This window comes from Pieris brassicae, chromosome 11 (assembly GCF_905147105.1).
Source record: "Pieris brassicae chromosome 11, ilPieBrab1.1, whole genome shotgun sequence".
NCBI lineage: Eukaryota > Metazoa > Arthropoda > Insecta > Lepidoptera > Pieridae > Pieris > Pieris brassicae.
In genome coordinates this window covers 7,199,808-7,226,810 of record NC_059675.1, presented here as the reverse complement: position 1 = coordinate 7,226,810, position 27,003 = coordinate 7,199,808, and the positions used below count along the sequence as shown (strand labels likewise).

General features: G+C 32.2%; 3 protein-coding genes across 6 annotated transcripts in view; 2 read left to right on the top strand and 1 right to left on the bottom strand.

Moving 5' to 3' along the window:
* The first annotated feature begins 302 nt into the window (after positions 1-302).
* On the top strand, positions 303-3,280 carry LOC123716080 (protein-cysteine N-palmitoyltransferase Rasp). 2 transcript variants are annotated; one of them, XM_045671620.1, is made up of 4 exons: positions 303-522; positions 590-1,344; positions 1,424-1,641; positions 1,957-3,280. In XM_045671620.1, exons 1-4 carry the CDS (start codon positions 423-425, stop codon positions 2,447-2,449), a joined length of 1,566 nt encoding a protein of 521 aa, XP_045527576.1. In that variant the 5' UTR covers positions 303-422; the 3' UTR covers positions 2,450-3,280. The 2 variants fall into 2 exon arrangements, with proteins under 2 accessions (XP_045527576.1, XP_045527577.1); XM_045671621.1 differs by lacking the exon at positions 303-522 and having other exon boundaries at positions 687-794; positions 887-1,344.
* On the bottom strand, positions 2,567-11,924 carry LOC123716473 (DNA helicase MCM8-like; the record flags this gene model as incomplete). The annotated part of the gene is made up of 16 exons (XM_045672237.1): positions 2,567-2,787; positions 3,465-3,626; positions 4,407-4,629; positions 5,248-5,381; positions 6,312-6,402; positions 6,947-7,086; positions 7,642-7,784; positions 8,616-8,832; positions 9,460-9,606; positions 10,431-10,535; positions 10,702-10,817; positions 11,037-11,168; positions 11,238-11,325; positions 11,422-11,477; positions 11,606-11,654; positions 11,814-11,924. Coding segments are annotated over 16 exons (2,109 nt in total), but the record flags the coding sequence as incomplete, so codon positions are not given.
* Positions 11,925-13,437: 1,513 nt separating this feature from the next.
* Positions 13,438-27,003, top strand: part of LOC123715948 (dynein axonemal heavy chain 8) — a 52,277-nt gene continuing 38,711 nt past the window's right edge. For 2 of the 3 annotated variants that reach the window (XM_045671334.1, XM_045671335.1), the window contains exons 1-23: positions 13,438-13,919; positions 13,998-14,108; positions 14,364-14,475; positions 14,792-14,934; positions 15,370-15,571; positions 15,766-15,929; positions 16,345-16,521; positions 16,639-16,742; positions 17,316-17,535; positions 18,022-18,168; positions 18,415-18,554; positions 19,080-19,164; positions 19,436-19,581; positions 20,207-20,351; positions 20,611-20,709; positions 21,287-21,413; positions 21,719-21,821; positions 22,210-22,375; positions 23,291-23,426; positions 23,610-23,721; positions 24,366-24,430; positions 24,677-24,836; positions 25,202-25,334. In XM_045671334.1, the coding sequence (XP_045527290.1) occupies positions 13,599-13,919; positions 13,998-14,108; positions 14,364-14,475; positions 14,792-14,934; positions 15,370-15,571; positions 15,766-15,929; positions 16,345-16,521; positions 16,639-16,742; positions 17,316-17,535; positions 18,022-18,168; positions 18,415-18,554; positions 19,080-19,164; positions 19,436-19,581; positions 20,207-20,351; positions 20,611-20,709; positions 21,287-21,413; positions 21,719-21,821; positions 22,210-22,375; positions 23,291-23,426; positions 23,610-23,721; positions 24,366-24,430; positions 24,677-24,836; positions 25,202-25,334 (3,318 nt within the window). In that variant the 5' untranslated portion in view covers positions 13,438-13,598. The remainder of the gene's footprint in view (positions 13,920-13,997; positions 14,109-14,363; positions 14,476-14,791; positions 14,935-15,369; positions 15,572-15,765; positions 15,930-16,344; positions 16,522-16,638; positions 16,743-17,315; positions 17,536-18,021; positions 18,169-18,414; positions 18,555-19,079; positions 19,165-19,435; positions 19,582-20,206; positions 20,352-20,610; positions 20,710-21,286; positions 21,414-21,718; positions 21,822-22,209; positions 22,376-23,290; positions 23,427-23,609; positions 23,722-24,365; positions 24,431-24,676; positions 24,837-25,201; positions 25,335-27,003) is intronic. The other variant, XM_045671333.1, reaches the window with a different exon arrangement.

Here is a 27,003-nt window from a genome sequence, read left to right as displayed (position 1 = left end):
TAGTGGATTTTGAATTCGTTCAAAATAGGAATAAGGGTTCGCAGTAATTATTTGTTCCAAACGATTGCGTCATATTTTTCTAACTGGTTTAGTAACAATTAAGTTTTAGGTGCTATTTTGGTAAGGAAACAAAAGTTACCCATGGTGGGGAGTGTATAGGGTGCCAAAGCCTTAAAATTCTGGATGGGAATTTTGTTTGAAAGTTGGATAAATTACGACTAAATTTAGCTTAATTTTTTTGTAATTGGAAGTTCCGTCTTCTCAAGTGGCAACATTGTCTATATTTCCGAGTTGCGTGATCCTTCATTCACTTCTCAAAATCACCAACAGTCAAAACAATCATGTGTTTTAAAATAGTTTAAAATTAACTGTACTTGTAACATGTACAAATTAGAATATTAATTATTTGATGTATAAGAAAAATGAAATTATTAAATTCGAAGACAGAGCTATGTATATGTTTACTGATTTGGACGATTGCTAATATTTACGCTTTATATATGTTAATAAAATCACAAACCGGTAAGTTTTTTTTTTAATTTATAACAGTTTAATTAAAATGTTTATAGCCTTCATTGTATTATTTCAGAAATATTGGAGGCTGATAAAAACGTATATCTCTCATTAGATGATTTACAACCTGGTTGGAAGCTCTTTTCGAGATATAAAGATGTGTCTGATATTGAGTGGAGCAGTTGGAAATATTATATAAAAATATCTTGGTTTTACATAGTAATACAGTTTCTAGTATCTGAATTAATCCGTCGATATTCACCAAGTTTTATAAAACAATGGTATATACTATCAAGTTTCACATTTGTTTGTACTTGCTTAGGCTATAAACAAATGATTATTATATTAATACAACCTGTCATATATTCTACAGTTATTAATTTTGGTGGAAAGAAAATAAGCATTTGGCTTGTCAGTATTTTTTTATTACTTAGCTATAATTCATTGAAATACAAGAATTTCTTTTGGACATTCTTGGAACACAGAGAGCTGCAAGATGAAGAAGTGTATTTAATTCTATTTTGCATGGCTTGGGTTGAATTAAGATGTATCAGTTTCTCTATTGACTTTATAGAAAACAAAGAAAACAATAGGATTAAACCTGAAGATTGCATAAATTTTTTAAGCTATGTTTTGTATTTACCAGTTTTATACATGGGACCTATAATATTATATGAAGAATTTGAAAGGAGCTATAAAGTACAAAATACTGACATTTTCCCAAGGCTATTAAGATTTTTACCAGACATCTTTATTTTCTTAATATATTCAGTATGTCTTGATTTTTCATTTCATTTTATTTATTTTTATGCCATACAAAATGATATAGAGGTAAGAATTTGTAATCACTTAATTTATGAAGTTTTTCATATTAATTTATATAAGTTTGTTAACTAGATTATGTTTTCAGTTAGTAAGAAAAATGTCAAGTATAGCCCTGTGTGGTGGAGGTTTATGGATGGGGCTTGAGTTTTACTTCAAATATGTGATATCATATGGCACAACAGGATCATTTGCTATGCTTGACAATATTGAAGCGCCCCCTACTCCACGATGTATAGCAAGAATTCATATTTACTCTCAAATGTGGAGGCATTTTGATGTTGGCCTTTATAGGTTTTTAGTCAAGTAGGTATTTAAGTCAAATTAGTGCAATTAGGTCTCTGTCTGAATTCACTCTAAATAATAAGAAGATGTTTAATAATATAAATAATAATAATAGATAAATTGAAGATGATGTTTAGTTATTATTGTCCATAAACTATCTCACAAAGTCACAAACTAGACTTCATTTAGCACCAAATCGATTATTTCTTTGTATTATGAAATGGTTTGATGTAAAATGTTACCATTATTAAGTACAAAATGTATATAAATACAGTTTTGTCAAAAATATATTTGACAAATCTGATTTTTAATTAGAATAATATTTTTCTTTTTTAGGTACATTTATAAACCAAGCTATGTTCTGTCGAGTGAATATATAAATTTACCGAAAATTGCCTACAAACTTTTAGCATCACTTGGTACATTCCTTTTTATATTCATGTGGCATGGGATGGTGTGGCATATACTGATGTGGTCGTTCTTAAACTATGTTGGTATATTAATGGAACATGTAGCAAAGATTATATCAGAATCTGATAAGTATGTTTGGTTTAAGGAAAAGGTCTTGAAAACAGAGATTATGGAGGCTAGGCTTGTAGCAGTTTTGTGTGCACCATTGTTGGGTTTATCAGCTATTTCGAATTTTTATTTATTTGCTGGTAGTAGTGTTGGAAATCTCTTTTTTGAATATCTCTTTCAAATACCAACTCTTGTCAATTGTGTAATTGTTTGTTCTTCTTTGTATAGTTGTTGTTATGTTTCAATGGCTTTAGAAAATGTCCCATCTAGACAATTAATTTTTCGCAATCTTTATAAAAAGCACTTGTGAGAATTCTAAAAACTGCAAAGTAATTTGTCAATTATTTTAATGTGACGTATTTATTAATATATTTAATTTTATTTATGGCATAAATTCCTGTAAGAATGTTAATATTAAAAAAGCAACTGTGACGTAACATTTATTTTATAACATTAAAAAGCAATCAATTGATAAGTATTTGAAGCTTTCAGTAATAAATAGGAATGTATGTGCATTGCTTCTATGAGATCATTTGGGTCGCCCGCGATGCCGGCCGCTTTGTGTATTTGAATTAGTTCCTGTCTTGTGAACACATCCTTATTAAGCTGATGGGATCTTCTTGTTAGGGCATCTAGAAACTTTTTAACCTGCCGGATACAATAATAACTAATTTGATATAACGCAATTATGTGCCTGGGAACCCTAAACGTTCAAGTCTGGAATAAATAGGTGGAATGCTAATTTCTCGATCTTGTTTGTATGACCATTTCTTTACTAGATATTGGTCCCAAGACCCTCAATTATTTAAGATGGTCGGATTCGGTTAATTCGAATCGTTAATTATGATTTATGTTCTGTATCAAGCGAAGCCCGCTTGTCAAAATTGTTTAGTCACGACATCGTGCATTTAATGCATAAAAATTAAATTTTAATTGTAAATTCGCTACGACTTATTTCAAGGCAACGCTTATCACTGATCTTATAAATAAGGTATAAAAGGGTAATGTATAAAGCGATTTACGTATAATATATTTATCCTTAGCGCATATGCGTAAGTGCAGACACTGTGTCTTGTACACAGTGTCTGTACTCTATGTTCCATATAATATTTTTTTCATATCAACCTAGTCATCAAGGGCAGAACTCAGCTTGACCACCTCAGTCGTAGTACATGTTTAAATACCGTCAAGTTACTAAGGAGGATTAGTGTAGTATTTTTTTTGATATAACAAAACCTAATGATCTTCAATCAATGAACGTGCAATCAATGAGGCAATTTGTTTATCGAAAAGCCAGTATCAGTAAACGAATACAGATAAAATACCTTATTTCTTGAGCTGACTCCAGAACCATTAATCGATCTAGACAATAGTATGTTTCCAAATTCATCACTGAATGTGTCAACTAGACTGTGTTTGATTAAATCTATTACGTCATTAGCATCTTCAAGTGTGGCTTCCTCTCTTAAATTTACTCTTGCGCGAGCCTAAAGGTTTTGAATATTTTACTCCTTAAATTAAACTATATAACTATAGTTTAGTCAAAAGACAGTAATTAAACTAACCTATTTTTTATGAATAAGGGGCTAATAAACAAATTGATTTCCTATTTTGACAGTAACTTAATACTAATATAATAGAAAACTAAACTAAAAATATAATATAAACATAACAAGTAAAAACTTAAAACCTAAACCATTTTATAAGTAATTCTTGTGAATTCCGCCAGTGTGCAAATAAAAACATGTCTCACAAGCAATAATATATAAGGTGCGCAAGACACGCGTAAATGGTGCTTCTCTAAGTAAGTTCGTATTTTATTTCAATAATATTCGTTAGTATGAGTTTATATATTATATAATTTAATAAACATTTGGCTTTAATTGAACTCGAAGCCTCATCGTAAATTCCGTGTATGTTTCATTTCACCACCAATATGTGGAAACTGTTGCCCACTGAAGTATTCATAATCCTAATCCGAATTAGGGTCCATCAAGATGAGAGCGTATTTTCCAAAGGCCGGCAACGCATTTGCGAGCCTTCTAAGACTGTAACTGACCATGGACGACGCTATAACTTAACATCAGGCGAGCCTTCTGCTCGTTTGCCTGCTGTGCTATAATATAAAATATACAATTTAAAGGCAAGATTCGACTACTGTGCCTATCAGCCCAAAATAGTATTTTTGTGACGGTATTTGAATTTGGAACTTCCCACTTAAACGTTGTGCATAAACCGGGTTGAAGTTGCTTTGACAATTCCTTTACCTGGCTTAGCCGTATACTGGCTTCCAACTGTCGCGTGGTTATAGGAGTGCCATCTGATGCTTGATGATTATGTCTTAGCTCCAAGTAGAAGCTCTGCAAGGCGTTCGCAGCTTCCGTACTAAGTTTGGGGTGCACGTATCTGCGTGCGTACGCTATGTATTTACGAAGGAGTACCAATGGTAGTGCGTCTATAACTTCGCCTGGCTTAAGTTTTAGCCTTTGCCTGAAAAGGTGAATAATTGTCGTACAAATATTTTTATTTAAATGAAAGTTAGTTATTTTAGTCTATTGTTAAGAATATTTCTTATATTGCAAACGAAAACCTTGATCCCTAGGAATATGTACTACGTATTAGGATTAACAGCAACAATTTATTGTATATTTATGGTTCCATTTTATTTAAAAATTTAAACACATTAAAGAACATACACATTGGAGTCTATTTAATAAGCCAAATTTCCTAGGTATCAGAATTTATGTTTCATGATATTTTTTAGTAGGCCTTGTGTACCTGGGCAGCCTTCGTTTTCTTTCACCGAACGAGTCTTAAATGTGCACATAGAAAGGAAAGTCCATTAGTGCGCAGCCGGGGATCGAACCTACGACCTCAGCGATGAAAGTCGAATAAAATTTCTTTAATGTATAATAAATAAAAAAAATGAGGATACCGGCTTGCCGTAGACATAAAAAGTCGACGGTGTGCGTCAGTCACAGAAGGCTGGTCACCTAACCGCCTATTAGATTAACTCGTGATCATGAGACATACAGCAATCTGAGGACCAGACCTAAAAAGGTACAACCTTTTTTTTCGCGCCACGATTTTTTTTAAAAGTAGGCTTACCTTAAGGACAAATTATGTGTAGTTTGACTAGCATCGGACGTTTTCATAGAACTAGTGCCAGCACCTGCCTTTCTCTTTGCTTTAGATCCCGAATGAAGCGCTAACACATGTTCTGAGAGCATTGCGTCGGTTTTCTGAAGAACAAATTAAATATGTTTAGAAGTGAAATTGCATTAAAAAACAAGTTGCGTTCTATGTTTTGCATTGCATTACCCTTCAATGAAATCGCCGCAAATAATAATCTATATAATGTTTATGTTTGTATTTGTAATATTATTATAGAATATACCACATACAAGCATTAGGTGGTAGCGTGTAGGTAAGTGTCAGTAAACAGTATGAATTGCTCATAAAACTATTGAATATTATGGAATTTACTTAATATTACTATTATATTATAATTAATACATATTATAGTTATACGAAGGATGTTGAGCGCTTCCAAAATGAATTGTGAAAGGATTCACAACCCCTCTAAGCACTTATTGGCACTGTCTTGACGGGCTGAGGGCGTGGCTCTGACTACCACAAGATCTCCTACTAGAGTCAGATCTTGGCTTGGGCCGTCGTCAATCGCGTAAAGGGCTGCACGGAAGCTCACTGGAGTGAGTGAAATATGAAGTAAAGGACCACGTTCTTCCCGGTGAAGGTGTTTTTGTAATATATCAGGCCTTTGAGCCCCAGTGGCTGAGGACGAGAAGTTGAATATAACATATGCGGGAAATATTTTGTTAGCGCGTTTCAGGTATGACGTCATCACAGTGATTGTAGGGTACTAGGTATGTTTTGCTTGAAAAAAAATGTCGGATATTAATGCAGCAAACTTACAGCAGCTTTCCGCGTAACTTTTATAACGATTTTTAAATATTTAGTTAACAATTGGCTGGCAACAAGGAATCACGTCATCAGACAATGAAGTTTGGAACTCGATTCTTATAATACTCGTAAGTGCTTGAACAAACTTGGAATGACAACATACGTACGTAAATGAAAATGGTACTACTGTACACAATTCGTGCCTAAATAAATTGAATATCCTAAAAAAAATTATATAATTAACAAACCTCATCTGGTTGATCCAAAAGAATAAAAACCAGGTCGAATCGCGATAATAATGCCGAGTTCAGTTTCAAATTCTCAGCCACGGTTTTAGCTCTGAAATGCAATTTAAACCATTTAAATTGTAACTTTAAACATCTTATTATGTCGGAGGGAGCGTTCAAGTATTACGTAACAAATTTGGTCCTCTTGTAAAACGTTACGATGCGGGGCGGGGAATTACGTATTATTGTTAATATTATTTTATACTTTCCGGTACTTTACACCACATAATGGTAAGTTTTAGGTATAAAGAGTCACTGGGGGTGGGCACGAAACGTTTTACTATTCAAGGGGGGTCAAGAATCTCCAAAATTTTAGTGACGTTACTTACTTGAACGCTCCCAAAGGATAGAACTCGGACATCTGTGCATATCGCGGAAACCTCTGTCTATCCTATCTATCTATATAGATAGATATATATATATCTATATGTCTACTCCTTTTCCCAGGTCAAATCGAGATAACATCGGATCTTGTTTACAATATCTTTAATATCGCACGGAAGCTGTATATATATAATATTTATTACTAACAAAACAAACATACAATATTATATTACTTATGAATAAAAAATTAGCATAGTTTAACAATTTTATACCTATTATAACTGCCGGCAGCGGGATTAGCGGCGGCAAGTACTGTGGCACGCGCGGGAAGAGTACAAACAACTCCGCCCTTTGCCACGCTTACGCGACCTTGCTCCATTGCTTCTAAGAGACTGCTATGATGCGCTGGCATCTTAAGACAACCAAATATTCATAGGAAGCCAACATTTTTAACATGTAACAACGGATTATAAACCAGAATGCTAAATTAATACTAAATAAAAATGTGTTTATTCGTTAGATTCTATTTGGTCATATACACTCGATGAGGTAATAGTAGTAATACCTAAATTATTTTTCAAGATATATTTATTGGGAATACGCGTTTAATAACTCAAACTTACTATTATCTAACATAAAACTGTGCCATGATTTTTTTATTAACAAAAATACGAAATTAATTTTTTTTATGTCTTTGTTAATTTTTTCTCGCGTGTAGTTTCCCAACCTTTTACTTCAAACTGGCATAAAGTTAAAACTATTGCCAAAATATAAAAAACGAAATAAGTTTTAAGCTTACGTGGTTTAAACTTAAATTAATTATTTGCCAAACAATGTAGGTTTGATAGGCACTAAAATTAAAAGCATTTTACTGTATGACTAACACAGCGCCGACACTCATTGGAGACGTAGTTCTAGAAAGTTCTAGAAAAGTTTAATTTGTATCGTTCCCGATTTAAAAATATACCTTATCCAATTCGTCAACGCAACAAACGCCTTTATCAGCAAGGACTAGGGCTCCGGCCTCGAGGGCGAAGTCTCCACCCGCTTCCCGACCGAGTGCTACTGTTAAGCCCCCAGCTGATGCTGACGCTCCACATACATAAACACCTAGTTGTACAAAATGATTACTTCACAATTCATTACGGATTTTTTTTTCAAAAGCCAGGATGTCCCTTGTTTGTATAGTTCCAAGACCGTTTTGCGTGACTCTCACGTAACTATAGTTTACCATATTAAAATTATAACAGACATAATATAAAGTATTTCTTTTCATCGTTTTTATATTATTGTGCAAATTTCTCGAGAGACTCCCAGAACGAGTTGTGCGATGCGAAAATGATTGTTCCAAAAAGTATAAAGTCAGATAATCATGATATATCATGAAAACAGTAGAATTATCATGATTATTACTTCCGACTAAAACACTTACAATTATAACCATATATATAAAACTCTATGTTTAAAAAATTGTGTAAAAATTTGTTCTAAAAGCTTGTTTAAAAGTAATTGTATTTATTTATTAATACTTCGTTACATTACAATATAAAAATTGAGCATAATTAAATCAAAAGGAGGGCAACTGGCAGCCTTATCGCTTTCGAGCGATCTCTTCCAGGCAACCACTAGAAAAAAAAATGTAGTATAGATAGTACGAATACTACATATCTTTTTTTTATTATAGTATAGGGGGGCAAACAAGACTACGGGACGGGTATAAGGGTGCCATCGAAACCCATGGACATTTTAGTGGGTGCGTAGCCGGCCTTTGAGGGAGAAGTATACTCTATACTTCTCCAACGCACCGGAGCCGTCTTTGAAGCGGTTTTATAAACAATTGAAATAGAAAGGAAGACCCCCACCGCTAGTCGATTCCACAGTTCTATAATGAAGATTTATTTATTTATGATCAAGCATTTGTTAATGACCAGTGTATCTAACCTCTAGGAGCAGCGTGTGCGGCGGCTTGCAACAACTGTGACTTGCCCAAGCCCGGATCACCGACCACGAGTACGTGCGGGTTGCTGCGAGCGCTCTCGTGTTCCGTGCCACCAAACAGACCAAGTATGAGGCCGGCTTTGACTGCCTCTTGCCCAAATATTGTGGGACATAGCGAATGCACTAATAGGCGAAAAACGTCTTCTGTTGCATGGATCTCCTGGAAAGTCAGACAGGTCAAATAAGACTAACCATTATAAAATATGTGTTTTTAATTGTTAGGTTTGAGGACCATATCAAGTAAAATATACCCGTCGTCGCGGTTCCCTCTACTACAAAAAAACAACAAATAGTATTCACAAAAAAGTAAAAAAAAACTTCAGCTTTATAATATTTGTATTGAGTGTATTACGAGATATGGCCGAGCAGTGTTGGGCTAGTGGCTTTAGCGTGCGACGCTCATCCCTGAGATCGTTGGTTCGATCCCCGGCTGTACACCAATGGATTTTCTTTATATGTGCGCATTTAACCTCTCCTACTTGCCTATTCAATTTACAAATTCTCATGAAACAGATATACAAATCTGAGGCCCAGACCTAAAAAGGTTGTAGCGCCATTGATTTTTTTTTACGACGACAAATTGAATTTTATGTCAAGGCAAGCATAGTGATGAAGCCGACGTGTCCCAATCCCAAAAAACGATCACATCTGTTTGACACAGAAGGGTAATCACCTACTTGTCTATGAAATAAAAATTATAGAAGAAATGGATGTAATCTGAGGCCTAGACCCATAATGCGATGTAGCTACTGGATTATTTATAGAAACTGAATCAACAAAAAATTACCTGAATTGCATAATAGTCTTTCAATGTAAATGACAGCGTAGGATTGCTCAAGTTCCGCTGACTATGAATCGAGACAGCTTCCAAGTACAGCTGCAATAATCTCGCAGCACGTTTGCCATCTTCTCCGCCTTTGCTCTCACCACGGACCTGAAATTTCCGTCAGAAAGCAGAGTGGCAGTCAGTGGCAGAAAGCGAAGTAGTTAGAGGATGCCGCTTTCGATGAACCTGCGTGTTATTGTTGACAGATGTGCAGAGCTTTAAGTGTCATGAAACTGAAGGTACAGTCATATCAGTGAACTTACAGCTTGATGACATTTAAAATTGCATTATTTGCACCCGGATCTTCATTTACTTGTTGTATAAGGTGTTTGGTATACAACAAGCCGAAAAGTCATACTAACAGTCTATATACATGTTATATGAATTTTAAAAATAATATGGAAATGTAAAAAAATGACTATACAAAGTTATCTTTGTATAGTCATTTTTTTAGACTTTAATTATTTAAAGTCTATGTTTTAATTACATTATTTTTACCCAGTATCTATCATATTTCGACCGTGGGTAGTGGGCTCTTGGGTAATGATTGGATATGGATGACTGATGAGCTAGATATGCCTTTGATCACAGCAACAATCATTGCATTTTTAAAGTTTTCATTATCACAAATACATTAATACAATTTGCGAGAATTCAATCTCAGTACGAAACAATCCAAGAACTATGTTGTGAGCTTTAGCAATACAAATCCAGTGTTTAAGTTCAATTATATATCATCTATATAATAAAACATAATGTGTACCATATCAAAAAAATCTTTTTGTATCTCTTACATGCAATTTCTATAAAAAAATCTTTTCTGTAGAAAAATAATACAAATAGTGGAAACTGAAAATTATCTAAAAATATAGGTTACTTTTTTAAACTACCAATACCATCCTTGGAATACAAATATTTGTAGATATTTTCACCTGTACAATTCCAGTAACAGAAAGAACATCGCCAGGGCAAGCTGTACCAACAAGGTCTCCTTGTAAGTCTATCTCCACACTTCTTGGTATTGTCCCAGAAAGACTCTGGAATTACATTATATGTCTTTACCTATAAAGTTGAATATTATGTAGTTGCTGTATATTGTAATATTTTATTTACACTTATATATAAAATAATGTTTATTTTATTTAATTTGTATGTAAATTGAAATCATTACAAAGTAAGTTAAGTTTAAAAAAAAGAGATTACATGTGATTGTATTTCCTGTATTTTTGCTACTTGCCAATCAGTTGTATTTGTAAATGGAGACGACTGTAGTGGTTCAAATTTGTGACCACTTCTGCAACTCTGGCAAAAACTTGGTGCTGAAAGTGTTAACATTTATTTTAAATTACTTTGTATAATATATTTCTGAAATCAATTTTAAATTTAATTACATTGTTAAGTCCTATCAATTTAAAAATATGTCCACAAATACCATACTAAAAAATCCTTGTCAGACTCTAACTCTATAGGAAATAGTTTCATTTTCAATTTTTTATTTTCTTCAAGTATACCTTAACTTAAAAACGAATTTACTGTACCTGTAAAAACACCTTGTGGTTGCATAACAGCTTGTACTCTATGACAACTTGAACACTCAAAAGCCATAGAGGTACACATAAGGCCAACACTACCAACCCTTATGACTGTACCTTTTATTGTAACCAATTTGCCTAAAATGAAATATATCATATAAAAAATTACTACAAAAATACTATAGTTTTTATATATGTTAAACTTACCAAAATAATTTACTTTTAAATTTGCTATTGGTATTACAGGTTGGTGGTTTAGTACTCTTACTTTTACTTTTGACTCACATTTTAGACTCTGCAAATAATAACAAATATTTTTATTTAAAATAAAGAAAATAGGCTTTAGATTTTTAATATAACATATGAAAAGATACTAGTAGTAGAACAATACCTCATGTAAACAAAACTCTAATAGTGGCAGTGTATATTCTGGTTTCTCAAATAGATCTGTTTGAAATGATGACCAGTAATTATTAAAGTCCTCATCAATTACTAAAGAGTGTAAATCTAATGGTACACTTCTGGTTTGATCAATTTTTTCTAAATCAAAGATAGCTTTGTTCTTACTAATATACCTTTTAAAACATTCAATTCTACTATTTGTTTCAGGGGTTGGTGACTGACCTACAAAGTATAATTAGTTGTTATCCATATAATTTTAATAGCCTTTAATAGCCCTTAATAGCCTTTAAAAATTAATAGCCATAATAGTCTGTATTGAAACATATATATATAATATACAGAATAAGAAAACTCTAAATAGATCGAATTTAACACACATACTTTCAGTTGGAAAATATATTTTCCATACACTTGTCTCTGAATTAATTGGTATGACGATTGGAACTTGATTGGCTGGGGCTCTAACAGAATTTGCGGCGATAGAGGTAGAATTTTTTAATGTCGAATTGTTGAGACTTTTATTATCTGCTGTTGATATTCTTGACTTGTTGTTATTACGATTCCAACGTCCTCTCCAATTTCTTCGCATTATAATTTTATTTATTTTTGTAAAAACTTAAGAAACACAATAAGCTCTTTACAATAGAAAAAGTATAAATAACATTTAATTTTAAAGTTTTCTTATAAGTAATATGTAGTTTTATAAGTTTTCTATTTTGAAAACAAGCATTAAGATTCCCGCTTAGGATTGTCATTTGTCTGATTTTTGACGTTTCATATATTGTCAAATTCGCCAGACTAGATGGATTTCAACAGGAACAAGCACCAGCAAAACGTGTAACGAAGTGTAAAAATAAAATAAAACAGTGAAACAAAGTTTACCGTATTTTAATCTCGGAAAATGTAGTACTTTCTGTCAATCATCTATCGGTATTATCGGTAGAAATAAAATATCATGCAGCAATTACTATTTTTTTACTACAATAATTATTTATCATAATATAATAGATATATGCGTAATCATTGGTGTGTATAACGGAACCAATCTACCGTGTTATAGGACTTTTATATGTTTAGTTTTATGAATAAAGACACTTTTTAAAAATTATATATATATATAAGAATTTCGAATACGATATGTAAAAAAGAAGCTGAATCATCGTTATCAAACGTTTGAGAAGTTAAATAATATGGTAGGTTTGTGTTCGTTGGACTAAAACGGATTAGGGAAATAAAACAAAAGTAAATAAATATTAAATAATTTTCCATAAAACATAATCTAGTATATGACTTATTACTATAATGTTTTATTTAGTTTAGATTATATGGCTAAAAGTGTAATAACATTATAATTAATAATATTTTCCGACCTCGAAGCAAAAGAGGACATGATGAGTAAATAAGTTATTCACTCCTGCAATAAATTAAACGTGTCCCATACGTAACGTGTGAGTCATATTATATTATATTTTTATCAGTAAAAATGTTATCAAAGGACTATCAATAGAACTACCGGTAATTTTTGTAAATCAAACGGCAATAATTGTTTTATCTCCTTTCATGACATAAGATGGCGTTTCAAAATGAAGTACTTCTCCAAATATTAAGTTTTTTTGCTATTTTAGTGCAGATTAATTTAGAATAGAAACTGCTTTTTTTTCAATAAACGTAGCTATGGATGTTATGAGTTATATAATATACTCATGCATTATAAAATTATTAGGTAAAAAATACTACATAAATACTTCTTAATTTTTACCACACTTATTGGAAGGTAAAATATTTCAAGGTGGTGTTCAAAGACGTAATGTATTTTATGACCATCTAAAAATACAATTATTTATTTTAAAAAAAACAGAATAATAATACCACTTATAGTATTATATAATGATTTGGGCGTAAACCATAAAAATAATGAAATAAATAATATAAGGGTATAGATAGTTTTTCTATTATTTTTATCTGTGGTTTAAAATATCAGTTTAACTTTAGAACGAATTTCAAAAGTAGAATTTAAAAATTTGACTATTTTACGACGTTTGTTTTTTATTATTGTGTAGAGCTCAAACATAATTTGTTATTATACCTATCAGTAAAGGAATATTTTATAGTTTTTAGATAATTACTACGTATTGTTAATTTAGTATCTTATTAAGTTATTTTATCATGGCTGAAGAAGGTGGAGTTCCACCTGATTCTTCAGCTCCTGAAGCTGAAAAAGATGAGACGGGTGGAGACACTGCAGAAGATAAAGATGGTGATGTCGAGAAGACAGGAGTGAAAATTGATGAAGTCGCTCGGCGTATATCAAGAAAACAGTCTATATTTCAAACTAACCAAGAAGAGGCAGATGAAATTCTCGATGTTGATAGAACTGCTTTAGAAGCAATTTTAGACGTCAGCGCCCGTCTGAAAGACATTCAAAAGAAAAGCAAAATATCAATGAGTACTTTAGCTTTAGCACATGAGTCCTACAAAGATAAACAAGTGAATAAAGTTCCATGATGTGAATAAAGTTCCATACTCGTTTTATTTTTCTTACTTAAAAAAGTTTGTTTTTTTTAGGCAAAGGCAAAAGAGGCTCGGAACAATAGGATGGGAGGTTTGAAGACACAACATAGGTTTTTGTTGGAAAATGCTGCAACTATTATTAATAAGTCTATTGAATATGTTTTGGTAATGACATTTTTATAATCTATGAAATCAGGGTTCAGAAAGACTATGGTTTAAATTTATGCAGCTATGCAGCTAGATTTACAGTAAAATTTCCTTTTCAAAATATCTAGGGTGTCAATTGATTGATTGAAAAATTGAGTTTTCTGCTACTTTTGGTTTAGAAAAATGATGCAAAACCAAGTTATTAGGGATTAAATATTTTTACATTCATTGAGAAGCAAAAATTCAAACTAGTTGCACCAATTTTATTTTTAGGAAGGATTGTATGATGCTGATATTCATATTGATATAATGGACAGTGCAGTAGCTGAAGGTGGCAGAAATTGTATAGTTTTATGTGATGCTTGGTTGCCACCTTTAAAAATGGGTAAATTATAATATTTACCTTTCGTATAAATTTACATCTCTTTCAGTCGAGGCATTGTAATTGCTAAAATCAATTATAATACTTGGGAGGTCTGTTAAAAATATACTGACTTAGTGGTTACCCACACTGCACCATGAAACTAAGATTCTGGGTCTAATCTCGGCGAAATAATGGTGTGTAAATAATGGCGAAAGAAGGCTGGTCACCTACTGGGCTTAAAAAACATGATGAGGCGTAGAGGCCTACAACTTATATTTGTTAAATTTAAATGGTTTGGACGAAGACGTTAACTTTTATTAAACTGTTTATTATTCAGAATCTGGTAGATTTATACCCAATCAAAAAGGATTGATGGAAAGGACATACGTATCTGATGGGTCTACTATTGGAACTGAAGGCATGTGTGTTGCAATGTACAGGATAAAAAATAAAGCTATTGACACTAAAAATGTTGCTGATGTAAGTAAAACAACAATTTACGCAACTGGGAACTCTTTTGTTTAGGTTTAGTGCAAGCACTTTTGTCCAGTTACGAATGAGGATATGGTGTCAAACTCAAATACTTAAACAAAGGTCGTAAAATAATCCTTGTCAAGTAGAAGTCGTAGTTCACTTGAAACTAGTGACTAAAATAAATTATAAGTAAACATTTGTAGTTATAAGAATACAACATATAAAAATAGGTTGTAAAAAGATAAGCAGACAACTAAAGAGAAGGCGCGGAAGTATTCGTAAACAGTTCACTGTTTACCAATTAATAGCCCTCAAAGACTTTCGAGCCGAAATTTTTAACGGCGCGCGCTCCCAGAGTAGAATATATTATTAAATGTATGGAACAAAACCGTACATGACCAATTGGTTGTCAGTTGATGCAGCTACTGCCTCCTTTTTCAGGACTATTACTTGGTATTCTTTGACATGAATCAAGAGTCCGAAAACGTTGTATCTGGTATCTATAGAACTATGAAACGTGTATATGTGCCGGCTTTGAACGCGTGTAAAGCATGGGGCGATCTTAACCCACCTAACCCGAGAAGCGCAGAAATAATCAACACATACATCTCTAAGATAATGCTCTTTACTGATTATCTTGAAAGTAAGAAATTGTCTTGATCTAGCTAATTCGTTTTGTTTATTTAGTTAATTTTCGTAACTTTTTACATAATAATGAATTTATAAATAATAAAACAAATAAGTATTGGTGAAAACCAGTGATTTGAGTGTATGTCATAGTGGTTAAAAAATGTGTTTAGATCATATTAAATTTTATAACACACAAAATTGATACAGAAACAAAGATCGATCTCGATTGCTGTACGAAGTTTAAAATAAATCTGTCGTTGTATGAGGAAGAGTTGGCAGATGCGGAGAAAATGAAATTGGCTATAACTAAAACTCATGTACTCGAAGAGATATGTTCTTTTGTAAAACAGTGGAATAAGCAAATTACAATGGTACTGTGTCACTATGTTCATTGTTTTTTGAATTAAGGGTGATATGCAGAGTCGAAACTCTCGACTTCGACATATTACGGATGCAGGATTGCAGGAATCATAGCTCGCGCTAAGTCTTGTTTCTGAATCTCACCCTTAGCGTATTGCAGCCATTTTAATGCCGTTTTGTTATCGAATATTTTCTATTACTAAATTTATTTTATTGTGAACATTATTGACAATTATATATGAAAAAGTTAAGTGTTGGCAATGAAGATGATACTTCATTGAAGACTTTTCAAGTTTTACTTAGTTCAAAACTGATGACTTTATAATATTGTCAACTGTAGATTTATTACAAGAACAGTATCCACTAGTCAGCAGCCGAAACACCATATATATTTAGAAGTTAACAATAATTGTTACGTTAATATAGGTTCTTGTACAAAGCCAGCAACTGCGTCGCGAGCCTTCGAACATCGGTCCATTAGCAGAGTTGGATCATTGGCGTAGACAACTTACGACCTTTACTTCAATAATCGAACACATTAAGAGCGAGCCATGTCAAATGTACATCCATACACTTATCAGGGCTAAATCGAAACTTATTAAGGTAAAATAGTTTATGTATATCAGAGTTTTACACGATACTTTGAATTATTCGTATACATCATTGTCGATTTGCATTATACGTAGGCGACTATAGACATATTATACGTTATTTTTTTAGAAATGGAGACTATTAGATAATCAAGTGACAGATTTTTATAATGAGGCCTATGATAATGTAAAATACTTGTATGCTTTGGAGAAGTACTGCGAGCCTTTGTATCGGTAAGTTACGTGGTAAAAAATAGACAAATATTTTTTAATCAAAAGTATCGAATGAAGAGTAATGTTTCTGAAAACTAGGTAAACAATTCAGTTTGGCCATGCCCAGCAAATATAAAGAAGTCTGTGCGGGAAGAAAACTTGCAGTTATACGAACTAATTTAATTAGCTTCATTTAATTTATTCACAAATTTTTTTTTCATATCAAGAATACTGTTCAACTATAATGCGTGTTATAAAAAACAAAACGCAATGCTGCAACCTCGAACCACGACAATTCTGTTTTCGCACAAACTACATACATATTTTGCTCCTGTAATCTAGAAGTTCCACTGGAAACGTTCCAGAAGTTAACACAACTATATATACTTGTAGGGGTTTATGTAAACCATACATATTGTATAGCGACTAATCAGTAGCTGATATTTTATTGCGCACGGTAAGAACGACCGGCGCTACCAATTGTACACTACACACAGTCGCAATACAATATGTGTGGTTTACATAAACCCCTACATACTTAAAGTTATTTATAACACATTTTTTCATACCTAATGGAAAGAATTAAAATTTTAGTTGCGATCCACTAACAATGCAGCAATTTATACCTGGTTTATTATACACGGTGCGAATGATATTCGCAACATCTCGATACTATAACACCACAAAACAAATATCCACGCTACTCGTCAAAGTAACAAACCAAATACTCAATATGTGCATGGACTATTTGACAAGCAATGGCAGAAAGACCATATGGAACCAAGATAAACTGAATTTTATTAATAAGGCAAAGGTACGCTGATTTTTATCTTTGTGGTTACATTTTCTCGTTTTAATTTTACTCATGAGCATTTTTACTATTGTCGCAATTTATAATTAAAACTTATTAAATATAACATTTTATCGAGCACTTCTTTTCATTATAATAAAAGATAACTTAATAGGAGAAGTGATTCTTGTTTTACCATTTATGTGGTTCTTCTCTGTATGTATTTACTTCGCTGGCACAACATTACAAAGTGAGCCTGTAATTATAAGAACGTTTTTAATGCGTGTTTTTTGTTATTGCGTTGTTAGTATGTGCTTATTACGTTTCGTTTTACGTTTGCTAGCTTTATGGCTATATCTTGTAAAATAAAATATTTTCTTGCCAGGTATTCTCGTTATGACAGTATATCAATAATACTTTTTTTTAATTTTTTACAATTATAAATGTACAAATATTACCCAACTTAACTTTTTAACTTAGCATTATTATTGAGACGTTATTTGTTTTCAGTTATGTCTCGGACTATATAGTTTTTACCGCGAATGCTACAACGAGACTCAGCAGGAAATGATGGAAGCGGCTGATGAGAGACCTTTTGATTGCTCTGAAATGTATATATTTGGAAAATTTGAAACTTTCCGTAGACGGTTGTTGAAGGTGAAGAGAGGCAATTGTCTTTTACGTCTAAGTCACATACGGATTTAATAACTTCAGGCTAAAACCGGAATTTTAATTATTTGCTTTTTAAATCCTTTGGAGATATGGGACTGTAGTAAAAACAACCAATATTTTTTAGTTTAACATTTATTTTCTTTATTTAAAACTTAAAGAGCGAGATGGCTATTAGTAGTTTAGTCTTTTATGAATGCGATCGTTAGTTTTAATAAATATTCAATCTTTTAGATTATAGACCTCTTCCAAACATACATTACATACTTTGTCCTTAATAAGACGACGTTAGAAGCTATAGAGGAATACGCAGCTAATTGCAATAAACTTTTTAAGACGATTTCAAGTAAAACATATGATGCCTTGGATCATAGGTAAATTTTTATAAAATAATAAAAACACGAACATCGTTGAATGATAAAAAAATCGATAATTTGAAATTAATTAATTTTTAAACGTCAGTCACGTGACACAAAATGTCACAGATTAGTCGAAATTTACGAAGTATATGCTAGTAAGTAATTCTATCTAATCCTAATAAGAATTTGCGGCTTAATATCGTTGCAGACTATTTTTGATCGTAAAATAATAAATGTGTATAGTTTAAGAATGATAATAATTTAACACGTAGGAAACTTGACTTTGATATTGTTGGTATGACAGGACTGGTCGCCATATTGGTTCGGATCGTGCTTTGGCGGTTTTTCTTAAAATTATGAGTTCAATTTGAATTTTTTAAGTCAATATTTAAGAAATTTAAAATTACAATTAAATTTAATTAATAAATAACTAATAGATTATCCGAAGTGGTTTTTAATTGTCAATTGTCATACCAAGTAATAGAAAAAAAGAATTATTTCACTTTTGAAAAATTCAAACACATTTAATATTAATTTCAGACGACCTGACTTTGACAAAGATTATAAAATATACAAAGATGCAATTGCGACTCAGGAAATTCTACTTGAAAATTTCATGATTTCAGTGAGTATTAACTACGTAATATTTTAATTCTTATTTAGCTTTTCAGCTTTACTTTCTATTTATCCTAGTCTGGAGTTTGATTGTCAGTGAATAACTACTTTTTAAGGCACAGGCTTGTATAACGATGCTATTTAATTACTGTATTGATTGACAAGTTCCTGGACTATATCATCCTACTCAATCAGCAGTTTGGCCGCAAAAATGTCTAATATTTGCATTTTGGACGAGACTTCGTTGTCCATATTTTTTCTATTTCGGCTTTTATTTGTAGAGTGTGAATAAATGCCCGACCACGGAAATAGCGTTGAATCTACTGACAAGATTTCAAAAACTAAAACTGAACTGCTTATATTTGGAGGATCAGTATTATGATCTAATCAGTACCTATACAGCAGAAATTGAAGCCCTACGAGACAGGTAAAATTCCTTATATATTGTTTATAGTTTATCTAAAAAGGAATTTTGGAGGAGTTTTGGTACCTTTTTTCATATTGTAAAACGGGCTTGCGACAATAACTGAACTAAATGTAATGATTTACATACACATTGATATAAACTTTATTTAATAAAGGCCAACAGATGCGTTTACTTTATTTAAGCATACTTTACACTTTACAAGCTAACATAGCTTGTAACTAGTAAGTGACGTTTATGTCTCGTGTCTGATTGGACTAAAAACGCTGTTGCCTACAACAAACGAAACGTCATTGTTACGTCTTTTGTTTTGCTTTCTCTCCCCTAAGGGGTCTGATATTAACAGTGATAATACTTTAATCATAACGGAATTTGGCTTTACAAAGTTATTAGCTACCATTTTCATGTAAACATGTAAATGCCCTACTTATCGATATAATATTGGTACGTAAATAGTTGCGAGTTTGAAATTAGTTCAATCTTTTACGATGTTCCTATGAAAAAAAATCAATATCATTTATTTATGTAGGTAATTTAATACACTTACATGTCAGTATATGTTTGTTAAAAAAATCAAGTATTTAATATCGATTAATTTATTACCGATTAAGTGTGAATAATATTTAAGGTATAATGAGGAGCGTGAAAATCCTGAACTCCCGAGAAACATGCCGCCCGTCGCCGGTCGAGTAATGTGGATTCGTTTCTATCATAAAAATATTAAGGCACCAATGAAAGAGTTTATTCAACACCACGAAGTTATAACACATATGGTGATTATTATATTTCAGTAATAATACAATGAAAATATTTTTTTGTTAGAGACGAGACGAGAATAGGGCGTTCATGAGTGGACACTTCTCCAATCCGATACGTTTTTGACATAAGAAGCATACCTAATATTAACTTTACATTGGAAATAAAATAAAGACTGCTCTCGTCTGTTAATAGTTTAGACTAAAATTTGAGTTTTTTTTCGTAAATGTTACCACAGTGTTTTCGTTTTTATTTTATTTTGATAACACATTTCAGAACACACAACGATGTATTAAGCTGTATAATGTAATGACAATTGTATTCACGGAATTCGAACTCATCTACCACAAAGCATGGGCTGAAAATGTTGGTCAGGTAAATATCATTATATAATTAACACATTACATCCAATAACTTGAATATCAATTTTTTATTATGATCGACTATCAACCTTTAGGTGCCTGTAGTCTTATTTTTTTTGCTACTTGGAATCAATCACAGTGGACCCCCGGTAATCCAGCACCCCCTCTAATCCACACTGTCTATTATTTATTATTGAATATTTTTTTGATAATCTTCGCTAATGCATCATTGCACAAGTTGTGACTTGTAAGAACCACCACTATTGCACTTGACGCGTGGGATATTGTTTTGATTCTAATTGTTTAGTTTGAATTTGAAGAAGATAGCGGTGATTATGATGTACGATTTGTACTACAGAGTGCATACAGAATCTTATTATTGGATCTGTAATTTGTCGGATTACAAGGTACATACTCTATTGTAAAAAAATCTGGACTGTCGGGGTTTAAGGCTGTACTCAATAATTCGACTATTTCGAGTCTAACACTGCCCTGCAAAATGTTTGTCGGATTACTAGAGGTCCACTGTATTAAGTTATGAAAATAGGATTTATCGTATGTTTGAATGTTTTTAATTGGTGTAATTCTAGGTTCGATTGGGTCTAATAGCACCTCTTCTTATACGACACCCTGTAACTCACAGATACGTGGTTAACTTCAGTGTGTATATACCGGAGTGTATACGAGAAGTGGAATACATGTGGCAGTTAGGATTGAGTAAGAAATATTATTAAAGAAAAATATGGCTTTAAATATGTATATCATGTTAAAAATTTGTCAATAATTTTTTACGGTTAGTGAGCATAGTTTTATTTTTAGCTTTGTTTTATGATTTTTCTTTAAAATTTCGCATGTGTTTGCATTTTATTAAAATAGTCAAATTTGCCAGAGCTACTGCATTGTTTATTGTTTTAAATTGTTTTATATATCGTATTCTACAACGTTGGATACTAATAAACTTTAAAAATCAAATTTTTAGACACATATAAATATATTACTTATACTATGTTTGTTATTTGTAGGTGTACCTGATACAGCGCAAATTGTAGCGTATTGCAAGGAGAAGATATTTAGCAGTTATGAGAGGATTAAATATTTGGTTGACAGAAATGATCAAATACGACGGTAAGGTTATTTGTATATACCTATTGCTGTGATGGGAAACAAAAGAGAACAAGGAATGCCTTTTCTATTTAAATTAACGTATCGTTGTCGTTTCGGTTGGTATTTTGGATATAAACATCCAGTGAGCACTCGTTTCGTACTGTTTCAGAATTTGTAGCAATTGCACCAAGGTTTTACAAATGAAAATGATTATTCTAATTTACTTTGACACTCTTGGCGGATACTTTTCTTCGCCTATATCATTAGTGGTTATTATTTAAGTCATAGTTCATGTAGGCTTATTTCTTGCTATAGCTAATAAACCTTCTGTGTTTATTAATCTAAAACAAGAGTTGTCTCACCGGGAACCCATAGTAGTATCAGTACTTTAATACGTAAAAATCTTCAGGAGCATGCCAAAGCTATATTTGCCACTACTACGAGCGCAGCTTGTTAAGTTAGAAAAGGCATTTCAACCTGGATTTTCGACTATTACCTGGACTGCCCTGGAAATTCCAGCTTATTGTGATAACATTGAATTCGTATTGGACGAAGTCGATCTTTTTGTAAAGGAGGTAACCTTCACTTATCGTCTATATATAGAAAATAATAGACATAAGATTTTAAATCTTTTTTTGGAAGCCAATAGGTCAGTATAGTTAAGGCTTTCTTACATTGAAATTTGTTACAAGGGGAAATTTCCGATGTATCGTGATAATAATTAATTATAAAGATTAACACTATTAAATGTTGTTATGGGTTTTTAACATTAAATAAAACAAATTAGCACATTTTAGGATATTTATAAAAGGAACCTCAAACAATTAAACTAGAAAAATAAAAAACCTAAATATATTAAACTAAATCTTATCATTAACTTAACTAAGTAAATGTGGGCGCCAGGAGGATTTTGGTTTATCCTACCAAACCTATTATATGTGGTAACGCTTACCACATAAACAAATTTGTTAATCATTCAATAATGAACATCTAATTTGAGGGCGTTTCCCAAAGCTAAAAAGGAAGAAAACATTTCAGATAGCTTCACAACAAAATAAAACTAAATCTTAAAATAATAATTAGAAAAAACATACCCCTCAACACAGGTATTTCCGAAATAATTCAAAGTACATTCACACCAGATACAATTTATGTCTTTAAAGTGTCCAAAACACGGCAATCACCGTCCGTGGCTCTCGTTTTCTCCCTACCCTCAGCCTATTATAATGTAAGAGTTTGATTGAAGGTTCGTAAAATTTACGCTAACGAGGACGTCGCGTTGTTTATAAGGTTTTTTTGTTTCTCTACACTGGGTTAAATGCAAATTATTGATTAGACTTTTCTAGTGATGGTGGTCTTTGTTAACACGAGACACATCATGTATTTTTGAGGGACATAATTTCGGACATAAGTTAGTAAGGGATTTTAATTTAAATGTGTATTAGGAACACAGTATTTGTTAATTTTAAATAAATAATGTTTTATTTTAGGTAGTGGATATAAAAGAAGCCAGGATCGATGCGATCTTTCTATCAATAACTAAATCTTTGTTAGTATATTTGCCGGAGCAGGCTGTGGATCCTAATATATTCTATGAAGAAAATCTAGTGAGACGCGATGAAATCGGTAACTAATTTGTACACTTTTTCATAAGAATTTTACTCCGTGAACTGGCTTTGTTTTTTTTATTTGACTGGGGAAACACAAATGGCTGACGAACTTTAGAAAATATCAAAAGCTGGGGCGATGGCCCAATGTGTGGTGTACTAGATTTCATTTTTAATAATATTTTTTATTTTGTATTCTTAGCTAGTGACCTGCAGCAAAAGTCGTGGAATGCAGAACTCGCTGTAAACGAATTGATCAATAAGTTTCTCGAGAGCGTGCCTTCGAAGCAAATTCAGGACTTGAGGAATAACTGGTCAGTGTGTAACGATTATACACACAATCCTATTATATACCTCAGATGGGTACTGAACATTAATTCTTTTATTATTTTTTTCCAAAATAACACAATCCTGTTCTAACAGGTAAAATAAAAATAAATATCAAATAAAAATATAAATCAACTGCATAATTCACACACGAAACAAAAAGCAAAAATAAATAAAAAAACACAACTACTATATGCTCTTACAAATAATACAACTTGTTTTTGTCAGTTCATTAAACGGACAATAAAAAAGGTCCGTTAAAGAATGTAATTAGTTAACAAAAGTAATACAGCGAAACATATGTTCCCAAAAGTAACGGTGGACAATGTCGCCTTCTGAGTTTTTTTTTTATAGAATCTCGCTGTTGGCCATAGTCTTTTACAGCCTTTACAGCTCAGCTCGGGCTGTTTTGGCGAGCGTAGCTCGGCCAGAAACCTTCTGACGTTATTTCTTGTCTTCTAAATAAATGAAACAAATGATGGTTATATATATCACGTTCGTAAATAAAGTCGATGGATTGTATTTAATGCGATACGGATTTCTCTGCGTAATCACTTAAGAGCAACTCTGTGCTTACCGTTTTTAGTAGAATTATATTAATATATTAAGCTGTAAATGTTTTATTTTATAGGTTAGATACAGAGAAGGCGCTAAAGCAAGTTACATCTGCAACGCGAGTTTTTCCTGAAGATGCAGGTTTATGATTAAATTTTATTTTAACCAATGGTTGCACGTTACTACGGTTACGTTGCTATAATGAATTTTTATATTCCTATAACGTTTGTCGATATTAAATTATCCTATATATTTTTGAAAATAGCGGATCTCATAAAAAATATAATTTGAAATATTGACATAATGAATAGCCACAATTTAAACATTCGAGTGTTTTCTTACGTTATGTTTTATTCTCTTTAGAAATAAATGTTATTAATATTGCAGCATTTCTGGAAATCGAGAATCCAGACCGTTTTGAACCAATGAACGCTATTAATGAATGCAATGAGCTATTTGCATATTTTGCTACTAAATGCTTAGAAGCGCTTATAAAATGCACTCGACAAAGTTTAGATGTACTACGAAAGAGAGCTTCTGTATCTAGGTTAGTTTAATTCTGTCCGTTATATTAAAAAAATGTATTGTAAAAGTAAATCTGAATCTTTGCTTTAGTAAAATTACTAAATAAATACTAATAATAAGGCAAGTTGTTCTTATATTCAATGTATGTATTTGTGTATGTGAATTTTATAACGTTACTTTTCCTTTAAGATATTGTATATTTGTAAAAAACTTCAGCTTTTAAAATAAACACCTTTATCGAACGAAATGATTAGAACATACAACCTTTTTTATACGTGATAAGATTATGATTACATTACTTTTAAATTCTTAAGTCATAATTATATTCCTTTGCAGCCAGTTTTGTCGATTATTAATGAAATGTTGACCAAATTGTTCATATTTTAGTTTTCTAACCATGACAACTGATCCAGAAGAACAAAAGAAATTAAAGCCGCTTATGCTAACGATGATGTACTTGCAAATACCCAGGATACTAATTAAGCCAACTCTTGAAGAGATACAGTCTGCATTCTCTCAGGTATAACTTAATATATGATTTACTTTACCTCACTGTTTTAAATGAGAACTAGCTGCTCCTACAAAGTTCGTTCTGCCTTAATATGATTTTTACTTAACCCACTTTTTAGTAGCAACATACCAACATATGGAACATTTTGCTATGCTACATGAATGTCTTTTGTATAAAAAAACTTCCTCAGAGTTCAAGGAATAAATTATAAAAAATACTAGACATTGATCCAGCCGTCTCTGAGGTTTGCGTTTAGGAACATATTTTGCGTCTCATTTTTATTACATAGATTACTTATGCAATTTTATAATAGGCCTCATTTTTGTGGCTTATTTCTGTATAAGTTTTGCCAAAACTCAAATATGCCGCGAATCCTCGTGGATAAGTAAGGTTCTATTTAAATTGCACTTATTTTTAAATATACCTAGTCTAGCCATAAATACTGAAACAAAGTAAAAAAAATATATTGAAAATTGCATTTATTACTTTTACAGTGTATTAGTTTAATACAAAAATATGAAACAATTTAAAATACTAAACGCTTATTCGATGTGGTCTCCATTAGGAGCAATACAGTCCTTTAAACGTTGAGGCCAGATATTAATAGAAGCACTCTTTTCATAGGAAAATTCTTCACTGCCAATCGCACGGATTGTGTTAGGGACTCCAAATTATCATGGCGTTTAGAGCAAGCAGTACTCTCTAAAACTGACATAAATCGTATCCAACGGATTAAGTTCTGGACTAATCGACGGTCAGTCTTGAGCTCTGATGTAGTCTCAAACGTTTGTTTCACCAAGACTGCGTAGACAGAGCTCTATTACCCGGCGCCGAGTCTTGCTGGAAGGACCATTCTGGTTATTGAACATGCTGTTGTTAAGGGCTTCACTTCCTTCTCAAGAATGGTATCTTGATACACTTGTGCCAATGTTTTGATACCTTTTTCATAAAAGTATGGCTCAGTCTCTCCTTCATAGCCCCACCAAACCATCACGTGGTCACGATAGTGCCCACGTTGCACTCTGTCGACTAATTGGAAAGCTTTCTTGGAGCTTTGAGTGTAAATACGGTCATATTGTTTGGTAAAGGTAGCTCAATTGTAAAAAACATCTCATCCGTAAATAAAAATTTTCTGTGACCTCCCTTTGCGTACCGCTTCAGTAGTTGTTTCGGTTTTACAACCCTATTATTTTTTGAAATGTCAGTCAATAAATAACTAGTATCTTCAGTCAGTCAATAAATAAGTAGTCATCTTTTAAAATACGCGACATGGTTCTAGGTGTTCTTCATCTCTTGCTTGAGATAAAATCTTTTTTCTTTCGGACAGGATTTCTTCGAATTCTTTCCCTTACTGCTTTGACCACCTTTTTCGTACGAACACTACGGACGGCCAGATCTTTTTCTATCAATGAGGTCTCGTTGCACCTATTAAAAGCCCGGTACACAAACATTTTACTAATACCAAGTTTTAAAAATTGCATTAGACTCCATACCTACTTTGTGTTATGCAATCACAGCGATTCGGTTCTTTTTATCACCATACTCCATTTTATTATCACTAAATTGTACTATACAATGTATTGGCGCCAAAATGAGAAAGCCCAAGGATGTAAAAATGACATATTCTTAACTCAAATGTAATATTTTGTTAATTTTCAATTGTAACAGTATTTATGGC

Coding starts and splice junctions, on each gene's coding strand:
- LOC123716080 (XM_045671620.1), top strand. CDS start 423: ATGAAATTATTAAATTCGAAGACAGAGCTATGTATATGTTTACTGATT. Junction 1,345..1,423: donor CCATACAAAATGATATAGAG/GTAAGAATTTGT, acceptor TTATGTTTTCAG/TTAGTAAGAAAAATGTCAAG. Junction 1,642..1,956: donor CTTTATAGGTTTTTAGTCAA/GTAGGTATTTAA, acceptor TTTCTTTTTTAG/GTACATTTATAAACCAAGCT.